The 16111-nt window shown below is 41.4% G+C and overlaps 1 protein-coding gene across 1 annotated transcript in view; it reads left to right on the top strand.

Moving 5' to 3' along the window:
- Positions 1 to 16111, top strand: part of LOC141140930 (S1 RNA-binding domain-containing protein 1-like) — a 296826-nt gene that overhangs the window by 267688 nt on the left and 13027 nt on the right. Inside the window, exon 21 of the mRNA XM_073628483.1 lies at positions 13026 to 13210. Within this exon, the coding sequence (XP_073484584.1) occupies positions 13026 to 13210 (185 nt within the window). The remainder of the gene's footprint in view (positions 1 to 13025; positions 13211 to 16111) is intronic.

The following is a 16111-nucleotide window of genomic DNA, read 5'->3' as shown; positions in this document are numbered from 1 at the left end:
TTGACAGAGAAGTCAGGGGAAGGGGCATGTGGTAAGTAACCAAAGTGAAGTGGAGAAAAGTAGGGCCAGTCTTCTGGCTATACTGTATGGCAGAGATATGAAATTCACAGGAACCAAATTGCAAACCCTGTGGCAAGGGAAACAGTCATCATATACATTTTTACCCATTTAACTAGGTCTATACATTGCAGTTAGTGCATTGTTCAAACCCTAAATAAGGTCCTGTTCACACCAGGAGTTAGTGGGACTGCGCTGGCCGCCAAGGCAAAGCAAAATGCCTAGTTTCCAACAGGCTAGTTGATGGTATGTGTGGCATGCCATACTTTTTTTTTCTCAGTATGGTGCGACAGAAAGTACTACATCACACCACGCTGCCGCCAGTAGAACTTAAAGTGGTTGTAAACCCTCTCCTACACCCAGTGAAGTGAACAGCTTCAGTTGATACACAGAGATGAAACAAATCCTCCTACATAAGTTTTACTTGCATATCTGCTGTCTTCCCCTTCCTACACCCTTTGGAAAGTGCAGATCATGTTAAAAATCTTTCTTCCTCTTTCAGCAGTGGGTGCGGAGTTGGAGCATACACTGTGTGAGAGCTGATTGGAGGAAAGGCACCCCCCTCCACATAGGCAGAGGAATGCCGGAACTTGCAGAGCTGTATTGTGAATCGACAAGCTCTCTGCTTATCTATCTATAAGCTCCCTCCCCGACACAAATTTCAGCTGCTGTTATCTCCTGTGTCGGAGAGCTTCTCAGAAGCGACACATGCTGATAACAGAGGAACAGAGCGCCAGAGAGAAAAGACGCTTAGAGCTTTAGAGAGAGATAAGTAAACACTACAGGTATATGTGCTTAGGTCAAATTTCATGAATGGGGTTTACAACCACTTTAATGAACTTAATGAAATTTTCTTCATTCAACATGTTCGCATAAAGGAAAAGCATTGGCACGGCTGTTATTCTACTGCACATTAGCGCAGCTACTGGTGTGAACGGGCCCTAAAACCTTTTTCTAGTCCCCTCTATGTGAACTAAAATTGATATTTAAACAACTATCTTTTTTTTTTTTTTGTATAATCCACTCACCTTGAACTGCATCATTTAACTTCCTTCTTAGCAATGACTTTTAAAAATAGAGACAATCAATACAATGCATTATCACTAAAGCATAACACTGTGCTCTGTATTGATTGCTCTCCTGTCTTCAGCTTTATCCCGGGCATCCTCAATCCGTGTTTAAACAGAAACTTGATATGCTATCTCCAGCCCGATTAAGTACTTCAAAGTCTGGTAACAAGCAAGGCTTGGCAGTCCTACATCCTGTTTTAAACCGGCCAGTCCTGTTGGTAGTAATTTTGCAATCGATAGGCCTGTATTAGGCTGCTTTCCCCTGTTGAAAAATATGACCCTGTTTGAAGGTGGATAATCATGTTAGGTAAACACTGTGTCCGGTTTTAAAACTGGCATTTAATAAAGCAAAGTAGGGTTTTCAAAGGCTTACCCTGGTGTTTTTACTCCTGATGTGTAAAGCTATTTTAAGGACATTCTGGAATTGGGATTTTCATTGAGGTTTTCCTGGACATGACTGCAGATATTGCTTTCCGGTAGTTTGGTTTCAGTACCGACATCTCATGAGTGACTCAAAGATACTTTTTTGGAACTTTACATTCTCAGCTTTCAGTCTGCTTTAGTTGTGGTTAAGCCAGACTCATCTTTTGGTAAATCTCATAACCGAATGAATGACTAAAATTAAATCAAGTTTTCAGACATATTGTGGTATGACTATGATTAAAGAATTTTATTGGATAACATGAGCACAAGCTGGTTTGAAGGGTCAGTCTACACAAAAGTCATATGTCAGTTATAGGTTTACTCATATTGTATATATTTGTGTATGCTGACAAAAGCTCTTGTAGCCATATGTCAGGATAAAATAATTTTAAAAAAGTACTGTAGTACATATGTACAATGCATACACATTCATCTGTTTTATCCGTATAAAGAACCCACCAAAACTAAAAAATGCACTCTGCTCATACAGTCATTATTTTCCTCAAAATTCCACAAACAATACCCCATAATAACGTGAAAAAAATTTGTTTGAAATCTTTGCAAATTTATTAAAAATGAAAAACAAATTATAAAATCTTATGTACATAAGTAGTCACAGCCTTTGCTCAATACTTTGTTGAAGCACCTTTGGCACCAATTACAGCCTCAAGTCTTTTTGAGTATGATACTACAAGCTTGGCCCACCTATTTTTGGGCAGTTTCTCCCATTCTTCTTTGCAGGACCTTTCAAGCTCCATCAGGATGGATGGGGAGCGTTGGTGCACAGCCATCTTCAGATCTCTCCAGAAATGTTCAGTCGGATTCAAGTCTGAGCTCTGGCTGGGCCACTCAAGGACATTCACAGAGTTGTTCCATAGCCATTCCTTTGTTATCTTGGCTGTGCTTAGGGTAGTTGTCCTGTTGCTAGATGAACCTTCACCCCAGTCTGAGGTCCAGAGCAGGTTTTCATCAAGGATGTCCCTGTACATTGCTACATTCATCTTTCCCTCAATCCTGACTACCCTGACTAGTCACCCAGTTACTGCTGCTGGAAAACATCCCCACAGCATGATGTTGCCACTACCATGCTTCACTGTAGGGATGGTATTTGCCAAATGAGTGGTGCCTGGTTTCCTCTAGACATGACGTTTGCCATTCAGGCCAAAGAGTTCAATCTTCGTTTCATCAGACTAGAGAATTTTGTTTCTCATGGTCTGAGAGTCCTCCAGGTGCCTTTTGGCAAACTCCAGGCAGGCTTTCATGTGCCTTTTACTGAGGAGTGGCTTCCATCTGGCCACTCTACCATACAGGCCTGATTAGTGGAGTGCTGCAGAGATGGTTGTTCTTCTGGAAGGTTCTCCTCTCTCCACAGAGAAACGCTGGAGCTCTGTCAGAGTGACTATTGGGTTCTTGGTCACCTCTCTGACTAAGGCCCTTCTCCCCCGATTGGCCAGGCAGCCCACTCTAGGAAGAGTCCTGGTGGTTCCAAACTTCTTACATTTACGGATGATGGAGGCCACTGTGCTTATTGGGACCTTCAATGCTGCAGAAATTTTTCTGTACCCTTCCCCAGATCTGTGATTTAATACAATCCTGTCTCAGAGGTCTAAATGCATTTCCTTGGACTGCATGGCTTGATTTGCGCTCTGACATACATGGTTAATTGTGGGACCTAATATAGACATTAGAGATGTGCTCAGGCGTGTTCGGGATCCTAGTCCCAACCCACCTGCCCGATCACACCAGGAAGCAGACGCTGCACACTGCTAATCACAGGCATTGAGACATTTCCCTGTCTGCGCCTGAACAGACCGGGAAATGTCTCACTGCCTGTGATTAGTGGCGTGCAGTGTCGGCTTCCTGGCCAGATGGGGCAGGTGGGGTGGGACTAGGATCCAAACACGCCTTTGCCCATCTCTAATAGACAGGTGTGTGCTTTTCCAAATCATGTCCACTCAATTGACTTTACCACAGGTGGACTCCAATCAAGTTGTAGAAACATCTCAAGGACGATCAGTGGAAATAGGATCTGAGCTCAGTTTTGAGTGTCATGGCACAGGCTGTGAATACTTATTATGTAAATTTTTTTTTTTTTTTTTAATAAATTTGAAAAGATTTCAAAGAAACTTCTTTCAAGTTGTCATTATGGGGTATTGTTTGTAGATTTTTGAGGAAAATAATGAATCTATTCCATTTTGGAATAAGGCTGTAAAATAACAAAATGTGGAAAAAGTGAAGCGCTGTGAATACTTTCCGTATGCACCGCAAGTCTTCGTGTGCTAACACAGAGCATTTTTGTGGACTGATTGGTGCCATTCCATGCCAGAAACCCTATACCCTATTTGTGTGTAGTTTACCTTCATTGTGCAATTCCAATTTTTGGAACTGTATATCTCGGATTATAGGCACTATATTACATTGCATTTGAGAATATATTTATACTATTTTCAGGTCACATCTGGGTATACATTCTTATTGTTTTTATGTTCTAGAGAAGCTTTCTTATATACCCCAAGGTGCACGCACCCTTTTGAATCAGTGTTGCAAACACATTTCTCACGTTTTTTCACATTTGTGAGTTCATGCGATTTTATGTGATATTTGATCGCCTACATATTTTTACTTTAATCACATTATCATTTATAGTATTTGGAATCTTCTGTGATATACTACATAATATTCTTTTGTTCATATATAGGTTTATTTGAGTATATGCGATTTCACATCATTTAAATAGTTGCCTTGGGATTTGCACACCCAACTGTTTTATGTTTGCCTGTAAAATTCACTTACACTCCAGTTTTTCAATATTATATTATATGTGTGTTCAGGTGACTATATGCGATTTCACATCGCTTTTGCGGTCACATTCTGAAGTCGCTGTTACTGTTGTTTCTTTAGTAACACTTTAAAGAGGAGTTCCACCCAGGGGCTCCATTAAAAAAAAAAAAAAAATTAAAAGTCAGCAGCTACAAATACTGCAGCTGCTGACTTTTAATTGGACACTTACCTGTCCCTGGGTCCAGCGATGCGGGGGATCTAAGCCCCGCTCCCCCCCCCCCCTCTGCTCGTCGGCGCCGGCATTTCAACCGTGGGCGCCGGGCTGTGGCTTCACAGCCTGGCACCCACTGCGCATGCGCGAGCGGCGCCGTGATTGGCCGCTCAATCACCTGGGACCTGTAATGGGTCCCAGATGATTGACAGGAGGGAGGGAGCAGAGCCGAGCCCTTCCTGTGCCGAGGGGGAAGTGATGTCACCAGCCCAGGCAAAGGAAGAGGCAGACTACGAGGGACCCCCTAACAACAGGCATTTAGAGGTAAGTTAAAAAAAAAAATATCCAAATTTTTTTTGTTTTTTTTTTTTTAGAATTTTTCAGGTATTTTTGTTTTTTTGGGTGGAACCCCACTTAAACTGCACTTTCTGTCTCTGTCTGGTTTGTGGTTCCTGGCAAAGACAAAACACAAACCAGACAATAAAAAAATTTAAAATAGGGTTCAAGTATTTGTTTCGTTCGAATACATGCCTCATGTAGACTCAACACGTTTTGATGGATCTTCCTCAGGATACATGGGAAAGATCAGCATGATGAAACCCATAATGCTCATTGTATTAAAACCATAGATTCACTGGAATCCTGCAAGAGTGCGTCGCTTCTCCATCCCATGTGTTTAGGGTAGGAGGTTCTCATAAGATAAGGTGTACAGAAAAAGTGTTAGAAATCCCTCAATAGTCATCCATAATCCAATTAGATGCACACATCAATTAGAAGATAAAGGAGGTGTACATGGAGTCATCTATGTTTCAAGCAGAGCAAAGAGGGTTGTGGGCTTTTCCGCATCCTATTGTAAAACCATTCTGCGTGTCTGTCTGCAGGATGGGCAACCAAAAATTATCAGAGGTCAGCTGGGTAGGAAGTCTTTACCAAAATATTGTTTCCTTCACACACTTCCAGCAGTCAGTCACTCCTTGCATTTATATGTTCCTTTAAAAGTCCTTGGCTTTTACCACTTTGTATGATCTGGGTTGTACTATACTTCAGGTGGGTTTGTGACTGATACAGATGTGATGTCAGGGAGACTTGCTCAAGTCTCAGGCTGCTGCCTCTCTGAAAGTGATGGAAAAGCGCTCTGTAGGGTAATCTTGGATGAGTGTAGAGGCGCACTCAGTATAATAGTTTGTCACACTTGTGGTTATATTAAAGACATTTATTGAAGTTCACAGGTGATAGAAAAAGCCAACGCATTGCGGGGGAGCTCCCTCCCCCTTCATCAGGGCTGTGATGGCAGATGTGGTTAGAAGCAGACCTGGAACTGGTAAATTACTATGAGTATGACACTTTTGGAAATGTCAGATTGTAAAGAACCAGCATATATTTCTGCCATAGGTACCATGTATCTCTTTACATCTAGCAAACATATAGCAAAATGCTGACAGTGATGTATTTACCAACCCAAAAAGGAGCACATGAACATGGGTCATTGTTAGGGTTTACATACTCCTACTTCAGTAGTAGGGCAAGGTAACCAATAGAAAGACAATCGAGGTGGGGGGAAAGGGAAGCATTTCATTTTCCTGCTCAAAGTAGTTGTGTGTGTATCAGAGCTCTCAGGGTGTCAAGAACTGATCAACCATATTATCATCACCCAACATATTGAATAGACCTTGTCGATTAGGGTGCTTTCACAACCATCAACTGATATCCCATGGAATATAAGTGAAATATGTTGCTTGCACATCTGGGATCTTGTTCATAATTCTAAACCTATAGATCCACATATATGGTTCAATTTTTGAGATCCCAGCATAATGCAACTTTTTGGAGCCAAGCAAAACCCCTTTCCTCGGACATGTGTTGAGTGCATTAATAAACTCACAGCTATTAAAAAGAAAATCTCCCCAATTCTTCTCTATAACCTGATCTAACTCTCTGACTCCATCCCTCATATCACCCAGAAATCAGAGACATGCCTTTGCTCTACGGTGTGAAACATTGGGAAATCTCACGCTTTTAGGTACTGGGCCTCTAAAAATATCAACATACAGAAGTCGGAAAACATTTGGAAGATCTTCACAGCTGAATTTTTAACAAATTTTGCAGATTGATGTCTCACCAACCCACAATCTACAGGCCTCATCTTTTTCCTGTATTGGGTCCTTATATTTACAAATTGTATATGACAAAAGTAGAAATTTAGGTAGCACATTGTACAGTGCAAACTAGAATGAGGTTTGGTCAAATGTCACCAAGAGCTCCACCAACACTATAGCTCTCGAAGACATACAGGTGCATCTCATAAAATTAGAATATCTTCAGAAAGTGAAACTCATATATTTTATATAGATGCGTTACACACAGGGTGATATATTTCAAGCATTTATTTCTTTTAATTTTGATGATTATGGCTTACAGCCATAATCATGATGATTTGGGGAGCCATTTTCCAGCAGGACTTGCCACCTGCCCACACTGCCAAAAGTACCAATACTTTGTTTAATGCTCATGGTATCACTGTGTTTGATTGGCCAGCAAACTCGCCTGACCTAAACCCCATAGAAAATTTGTGGGGTCCTGTCAAGAGGAAGATGAGAGACACCAGACCCAACAATGCAGATGAGCTGAAGGCCGCTATCAAAGCAACCTGGGCTTCCATAACACCTCAGCAGTGCCACAGGGTGATCTCCTCCATGCCGCATTGATGCAGTAATTCATGCAAACGGAGCCCCAACCAAGTATTGAGTGCATACTATACTGTACATGGACATACTTTTCAGTAAGCCAACATTTTTGTATTAAAAATCCTTTTTTATTGGTCTTATGTACTATTAAAATTTTTTGAGATACTGAATTTGGGGTTTTTACTACCTGTAAGCCATAATCATTACAATTAAAAGAAAGAAATGCTTGAAATATATCACTCTGTGTGTAACGCATCTATATGATATGAGTTTCACTTTTTGAATTGAATTACCGAAATAAATTAACTTTTTGATGATATTCTAATTTTATAAGATGCACCTGTATAAGGTCCTTCTGTGCTGGTACATAACCCCTAAAGGAATCATAAATCATCAATTCTGTTTCCCCAATGGATGTGCCCCAAGGTACAGAAGTTATGGATTTGGGTACATAACCTTATTAGATGACTTTTACATTGTACCCCTCCCATGGAACACATAGGAAGCCTCTTGTAAAAGAAACTATTATCTCTAAAAAAAAAAATACAAAGGAGAAATTTGCTACATCTTTATTTGTAGCCAATTGACAGACAAAAACAAACGTATTGGGAGGTAAAATAGAGGCTTGCAAGCATCCTTATTAATAATGTAGATGAGCACTGTTGACATTTTTCTGTCGACAGGGACATTTGCCCCCATATTGCTGAGAACACAATGGGGTTGATTTACTAAAACTGAAGAGTGCAAAATCTGGTGCAGCTCTGAATAGAAACCAATCAGCATCCAGGTTTTATTATCAAAGCTTAAAGTGATACTAAAGTCTCTGTTATTTTTATAGAAAAAACAAAAAATGTTATACTTGCTCTGTGCAGTGGTTTTGCACAGAGCAGCCCAGATCCTCCTCTTCTCGGCTTCCCTGTCGGCGCTCCTAGTCCCTCCCTCCTGGCGAGTGCCCCCCACTGCAAGCAGCTTGCTATGGGGGCAGCCGAGCCGCAGCTCTGTGTATCAATTCAGACACGGAGCCACGGTTCTGTCCCGCCTCCTCTCTCTCCTCATTGACTTACTGACTTTGATAGCAGCGGGAGCTAATGGCGCCGCTGCTTTGTCTCAGCCAATCAGGAGGGAGAGTCCCGGACGGCCAAGGGACTCGTGGACATCGCTGGATCGAGAGGGAGCTCAGGTAAGTATGAGAGGGGCTGCTGCACAAAGAAGGCTTTTTATCTTAATGCATTGAATGCATTAAGATAAAAAAAAAACCTTCAGCCTTTACAGCCACTTTAATTGAACAAGCTGAAGTTAGAAGCTGATTGGTTTCTATGCAGAGCTGAACCAGATTTTGCACTCCCCAGTTTTAGTAAATCAACCCCAGTATGTCCATGAAAACATGTTGGTGGAGAGCTCAGCTGACAGAAATCCCAACTGTGCATGTCCACTAAGGTGTGTGCGATGCCCCTCCCTCATAGCATTGTAAAACTGAGCATTTTAAGCGAGGAATAGAAGTATCATGCATGCAAAATATTTTGCCCCTGCACAGCAGTGCATGTAAGTGCTCTGCATTGCAATCCACGTCCATAACAAGGTGCATTGGGGTGCCATTCAAAATGAATGACACAGCTTTGCACCAATGCATCTAATGTGCAGTGATGCATATTACCATAACAAGATAGGGGAAGATTTACTAAAACTGGGGCACTCAGAATCTGGTGCAGCTCCGCATGGGAGCCAATCGGCTTCTAAGCTCAGCTTGTTCAATTTAGCTTTGGCAATAAAACCTGGAAGCTGATTGGTTTCTATGCAGAAGTGAGCATGAGTTTGTACTCTGCAGCTTTAGTAAATAAGCCCCAATGTGTTTGAAAGTATTTGCACATTATTTTGGATGTGTTGTATCATGCACTTTATGGTATAGTAGGAGTTTTTTAGTCACTTTGTAAGGATTTATTTTAAGAGAGTGCAGCACCCTTTTTTTTTTCTTTATTGCATCACTATTCACCTTTGTGGATTATAGGTTGGTGTTCAGCTGGTGGATATAAGTGTAGAGGGTGGTTTCTAAGCAGAGAAAACAAATGTATTAATAACACTCTAAGGATTCCTACAAAACATAATCCTCTGCAGCTATGGATATTTTTATATGGCAAATAGAAACATTAGTTGAACAGATTTTTGATCAATCAGAAGACAATGACAGTATGAGCGTGGGGAGTAGTTTCAAACAACTAAAATACACCATGGACAAGCAAATAAGGGCATGGTGGGAGGTAGCCACACTAGAAAAATACATGAGTATAACACCTAGGAGACTAAGGTAGAATGTACAAAGCCGTCCATAACTCTGCCCCCAGCTACATCTCTAACCTAGTCCCAAAATACCAACCAAGCCGCTCTCTTCGGTCATCCCAAGACCTCCTGCTCTCTAGCTCCCTTGTCACCTCCTCCCATGCTCACATCCAGGATTTCTCCAGAGCTTCTCCTATCCTTTGGAATTCCCTACCCCAATCTGTCCGACTGTCCCCTAATCTATCCATCTTTAACCGATCCCTGAAAACCCTTCTGTTCAAAGAAGCCTATCCTGCTTCTAACTAACACTGTTTTATTTCCTCCATCAGCTCACCCCCACACAGCTATTACCTTTTGTATAAATTGACCCTCCCTTTTTAGATTGTAAGCTCTAATGAGCAGGGCCCTCTGATTCCTCTTGTACCAAATTGTAATGTAACTGTACTGTCTGCCCTCATGTTGTAAAGCGCTGCACAAACTGTTGGCGCTATATAAAACCTATATAATAATAATAATGCATTTCCTAATGATGATCTAAATGACAAGGAGCTTATGGATGAATGGTTTCAGTTTTTCAATCAATGCGAAAGAAAACTACTTGGCATGATCATACAAAGAAGAAATGCAACAGAGCTACAGAAAGTGAAATTAAAATTCATATGTTTAACCACTTCAGCCCCGGAAGGATTCACCCCCTTAATGACCAGGCCACTGTGTCGCTTTAACTAATAATTGCGTGGTCTTGCGACTCTGCACCCAAATAAACTTGATGTCCTTATTTTTCCTCAAATAGAGCTTTCTTTTGGTGGTGTTTGATCACCCCTGCGGTTTTTATTTTTTGCGCTATAAACAAAAATACCGACAATTTTGGGGGGGGGGGGGAGATTTACTTTTTGCTATAATAAATATCCCCCCAAAAATGTAAAAAAACAAATTTCTTCATCCGTTTAGGCCAATATGTATTCTACTACGTATTTTTGACTAAAAAAAACACGCAATAAGCGTATATTAATTGATTTGTGCAAAAGCTATAACGTCTACAAAATAGGGGGATAGATTTATGGCATTATTTATTTATTTACTTTACTAGTAATGGCGGTGATCAGCGATTTTTAGTGGGACTGCGACATTGTGGCAGACAGATCGGACACTTTTGACACTTTTTTTGGGACCAGTGATTTTTATACAGCAATCGGTGCTATAAAAGTGCACTGATTACTGTATAAATGACACTAGCAAGGAAGGTGTTAACATTAGGGGGCGATCAATGGGTTAAGTGTGTCCTAGGTAGGTGTTTCTAACTGTGGGGGGGAGTGTACTGACAGGGAGTACAGAGAGATCGCTGTTCCTGATCACTAGGAACAGACAATCTCTCTCTTCTCCCCTGACAGAACAGGGATCTGTTTGTTTACATTGACAGATCCCCATTCTGCCTCTCTGAGGAGCGATTGCGGGTGGCCGGCCACGCGCATCAGGTCGGCGGGTGCGCGCCCACTATATCTCTTAAACGAACCGCCGTACCAGTGCAGCGTTATGCGCAATAGAGCCTACCTGCCGCTATATATCGGCAGTAGATGGTCGGCAAGTGGTTAAAGAAACAACTTCTGGCCTTTTATAGAAATTAATGAATACAAAGAGAAATTAAGGGGTTTACATGAATATATTAAAAAAATTGGATTTGGATAGGAAAAAAGATCAAAGTACCACAGAGATACAGCTGATTATAGAAACCAACAAGTCTATAAATGACAGGAGGGAAAAATGGAAGGAATTATAAAATCTAAGGAATTGTTCATTGAAAGGGAGGTTATACAGGAGGATGGGTGGAAACCAGTAACCACCAATAGGAAACCAAATGAAAAGTGGAATACCTGGGGGAAAACTTTTGAAGAACAAATGAATATAAAAAAATATTTACCCCAGAAAAATCAGAGGGAACCAAAGTGTAAGGATTTCCACATTTAATTGGTTTGAACAAATATACAGGAAGAACACAAAGGAGAGGACCTCAAAATAGGAGTTTTTCAGCAGGGAATCCCAGCAACAATCACCAGGGGGGAATTTCAGGAATTACATGCAAGGAAGAGGAAGCAGAATTTTGTGGTAACCCCAACCAATAGAGGGATGGGGAAACAGAAGAGATATAAGAAGGCAACAACCAGGAACATGGAGACACAACAAAGGAGAAGGATGAGAGGATGCAGGGGGCACCAGAATAAAAAGAAAGAAAATTGGGGGGGAAGAAAGCAAAAGTGTTTTGTTTTTTTTTACCCAGAAGCACAACACATTTAAAAATGTAAAGAAATGTGTTTCATGTGACCGTACACATGTAACATATGTACTGGAGTGGGTTACAATATGTTGGAAGGACCATGAGAAAATTATCTGTTAAAAAAGGTGAGCACATAAATAATAATAGGAAAGGTTTTAAAAAACACAGTGCTTCAAGGCATTTCCCTGACCATCATAATTGTGACCCCCAGGAGCCTAATTATGATGTTGACAGAATTTTTAAAATCTGGAGGAGTACAAATCTAAAGAATGCTATATCGCAGAATGAAACCTTGTGGATCCATGACACTAGGAACTCTAGAACCTGATCACCTGAATGTTGATATTGACTTAAATTTTGTTTTATTACTAATTTTTAAAGATCTTCTATTGAAGGTGGTTCCCTTTTAAGGCGTTTTTAGGAGCATACATATATATATATATATATATATATATATATATATATATATATACACAGTATATTTAAACTTTTTTATTATATATTCATTTTATATGCCCATTTTATATATTGCTTTTATTTATTTTTATACTTAATAATGGAATAGTATACATTTTTAATATTTTAATTTTTAGATATAATTTATAAGGGCCCAAAGACACATGAGCATTAATTTATGTACATGCCCCTCAATAACTTGGTGGTTTAGCATTTTCACATTATATGCCCTGAAGTCTTATCAGGAAACCACAAGGTGGCAATAATAAAATCCCAACTAGGCGGATTGTCACTTCTACAAATGTCCACTAGGGGGAACATAGGGGAAATGGCATGTCTATTAGGAATAGATTGTTGTGGAGGTATAAAAATGGCAGAGGTGGCATGCACCATCCCCTGGCAATGACCAGCAAAGATGAAATGCGTTGGGCGGGGCAACCACATAAATTTGGAAAACGGAGCTTGTAAAAATGTGAAAGTCATGAATAAAAATTTCACAGGAACAGGTGTATTCCAATGGGGACACCTTTTCTGTCTAGGAAGGGATATCACCTCACTTTCAAGAGATTTTCTCTTACTTCTTGCAGTGTCTCTGGGCAGGAAGTAAAGAGAAATCTCCCCGATGGGATGCACACAGAAACAACCTGAGAGGGGTCGTAGTCTATACAAAAAATAAAAATGTTTGGCTTTGCATTCACTTTAAGTGAAACACAGCAATAATAACCCAAAATATGTTTTTGTTGAATATACACTATAGATTCTTTGTAAAACTGTCTGTTACTTTTGGTTTGTTTTAGGTTTTTGAGCCTCGTGAGTGGAAGTGCTGAAGACATTGGATCAGAAAAAATTCAAAGGCAAATTAATGAGTTCGTCCAAAGAGAAGGAGTTGATAAAATATCTGAGAAGCTGAAGACGACTGTGCTCACATTGCAGCTAATTATAGACGGTCTCTGCCAACCTGAAGGCTATGACATTCGTACAGGTATAGTATAGACTGCTAGCTGCAGCATACCTGTTGTAAACATGTAGGATGCTTAATGAGGTTGAGAGTTTCAAAAATAAAAATAAAAATAAAAACTGCGCTGCAGAGCAAAAAAGGTCAAAGGTAAAAGCTGCACACAAAATACACCAATATCTGTGTATACCATGAAAAATAAAAAATAAATAAAGTGCGCTAATTATATGAAAATACACACATAGATGTGAATACATGTGGGTAGTAGTAAAAACCACAATCTACTGAGAGCAAGTAAATGACTCCATGAGTAGTAAAAATATATAAGTGCAAAACATAAAAACTCAAATAAAAAGAAGAAACAAAAAATGTGTACATGTGAAATACAATGATATTAATGAAAATCTGAAAATCAAACAAACTCAGTCCATGGGTTCAAATATAAAAAGTTCATCAGTGAAAAAAAGCTTCCATCCACTATACAGCTCAGCAGCAACTAATCCCCCTATAAGTGGATTGACAAGGGAGAGAGATGTGCAGGATGGTGCAAATCCACTGGCGGTGACTCCAATAAGTAAGAAAGTGATAAAGGTGGACTCTTACCCTCCGTGTTGGACCCCCTCCTTGGCAGGGTCTATCAGGCATGCAGATTTTTGCCCTCTGCAGGGACCATGTAATGAGAAGATCTCCCCAGCAGCTGTTAGGAATGTTGTCTCCGATCCGGGCTGGTCCAAGTGAAACGCCTGGAGAGGGGGGAAGGAAAGCTCTCTTGCTCCCAGTGTGGCAAAGGAAAAAACAAAAGAGCAGAGCTCCAATAGTGTAAAAAGTTTCGGAATTTATTAAATAAAAGTACAGACCGCAACAGAGAGTGCACACTCCGTGAGGTGAAAATACAATTAAAAACAAGCCGGCATATAAAAATCGTAATAACCCGTGCATAACATGGGGCAATCGTGACGGCTTACAACGTAGCCACGCCCTACATGTTTCGTCATTAGTAGACGTCTTCAAAGGGGCTGAGAGTTTGCCTAAGGCTGGGTTCACACTATTGCGAATTGGATGTGGTTTCCCTCCGTATCCAATTCGCATCAGCAAGAGATTTTGACCGGCTCTCTATGGAGCCGGTTCACATATCTCCGCTGTGGCTCCGGTGCGAATTTGCACAGGGGTCCTGTGCGTCTTTAGGCCTGTTTCAGGTCCAAATGCAGCACATGAGATGCATTTTAGGGCTTACGTGTTGGTCAGCAGAGCTTTCCTTCGAGAAACAGCTGAAATGAATGCCAGGGAAAATGCCGATTTAGCAATGCTTTTTGGATACTTTTATCCACAAGATAAGGCAAAAGCATTTGAGGCCTAAGTTTTCTGTAAGAAACAAATCACAGGGTCCAAACAATGCCTCGTGAAGAAGCCTTAACCCTAAGTAAGTTCCAACACCATCCAACATGCAGGGCTCAAAATTTAAAGTCCTGAGCTACTGGCTAGGTCTTAAGGGTTACTCGCCACCAGTTACCCCACCCAACCCCTACCATTCCCCGCCCCTTAACACGCCCTCTTAAATTATCTCATGAAGTGACGCATAAATGTTTTATGCAGAATTAAGTTACAAAAATAAACATTAACAACAACTTTATCAGTGCCCAACAGCGCAGCCTCACCAGTGCCCATCAGAGCAGCCTCGCCAGTGCCCATCAATGCAGCCTCGCCGGTACCCATCAACGCAGCCTCACCTGTGCCCATCAATCCAGCGTGACCTGTGCCCATCAGTGCAGCGTGACCTGTGCCCATTAATGAAGTATAACCAGTGCCCATCAATTCAGTGTGACCTGTGCCCATCAATGCAGCCTCACCTTTGCAGAGGAAGAGGCGGGCCGGCCAGATCATCAGAGAGCGGGGATTGCACGCTGTAAACGCTTTCATTTGAATTGCTCACCGTCACACAGTCCTGCCTCCTGTCCCGACACCTTTGAATGACGTCACACGTCCCGGCATTTAACCGGTGCTCTGTCTATCAAAGGCGCCGGGCCAAGAGGCGGGACTGTGTGACCGGCTGGGAAAACAGCTCTCATTCAACCCTGCCTGCCGGCGGTGCCCCCCCCCCCCCCCTTCAGAGGCAGCCCCACACTCACTAGCAACCATTGTTCCACTCACGCATTTTCTGAGTACGTGAGTGGAAAATTTGAGGGCTGAACATGGACATTACACAGGGTTAGCACTCCTGGTTCCGCAAACAAGCAAAGCATATTGTTCGTTTAAGAGAACGTGTTAGCCTTTTTAGAGAAGGCAAAACAATTTACATTATTATTTATGCTTCCACAGGAGCCTGTCTTTTGTCTTCTTTGTTGTATGTGGTATGTTCCTTTTGTACCTCCTAGTTTTGGAGCAGCCATGCACTGGACCTGTTAGGCTCACCAGAGGTTCTTGCCCCCGTTCCAGAATTGGAAAAATGTGGATATTATTACAACATTTTCACTGCACCCAAATTTCACCATGTTCTTAAGTTCCGTAGGCAATCTGTCCAATCAGTGATTTCCTCCTTCCATCAGGGAGATTTCCTGGCCCTGGTGGACACCTGCACATTTCCATTTTGCCACCACATCGGCGCCATCTGCGCTTTGGGTACGGCAACATTTTTAATTAGTGGATCTGCTTTTTTAGTCTTGTCACAGCCCTATGGGTGTTCACCAAGGTGCTGGCTTAGTTGCTTTGTCGAGCTCAGAGAATGTCCATTTTGGAGTATCTGGACAATCTGGTTGTGCTGGAGCAATCATCAGGCGGACTAGCGGTCAATGTAGAAAAGACAGTACAGACCCTACAGAGTTTCCTCAGTCTTCATAAGTCTTTGTTAGATCTCTCGCACCATCTGGAATATTTGGACCTTGTTCTGAACACAGCCCTGAAACACGTTGTCTTTTCCCAGGGAAAGCATTG

Source organism: Aquarana catesbeiana, linkage group LG04 (genome assembly GCF_042186555.1).
Source record: "Aquarana catesbeiana isolate 2022-GZ linkage group LG04, ASM4218655v1, whole genome shotgun sequence".
NCBI lineage: Eukaryota > Metazoa > Chordata > Amphibia > Anura > Ranidae > Aquarana > Aquarana catesbeiana.
Note: the sequence above shows the minus strand (reverse complement) of the source record. Positions and strands in the feature narration are given on the sequence as shown.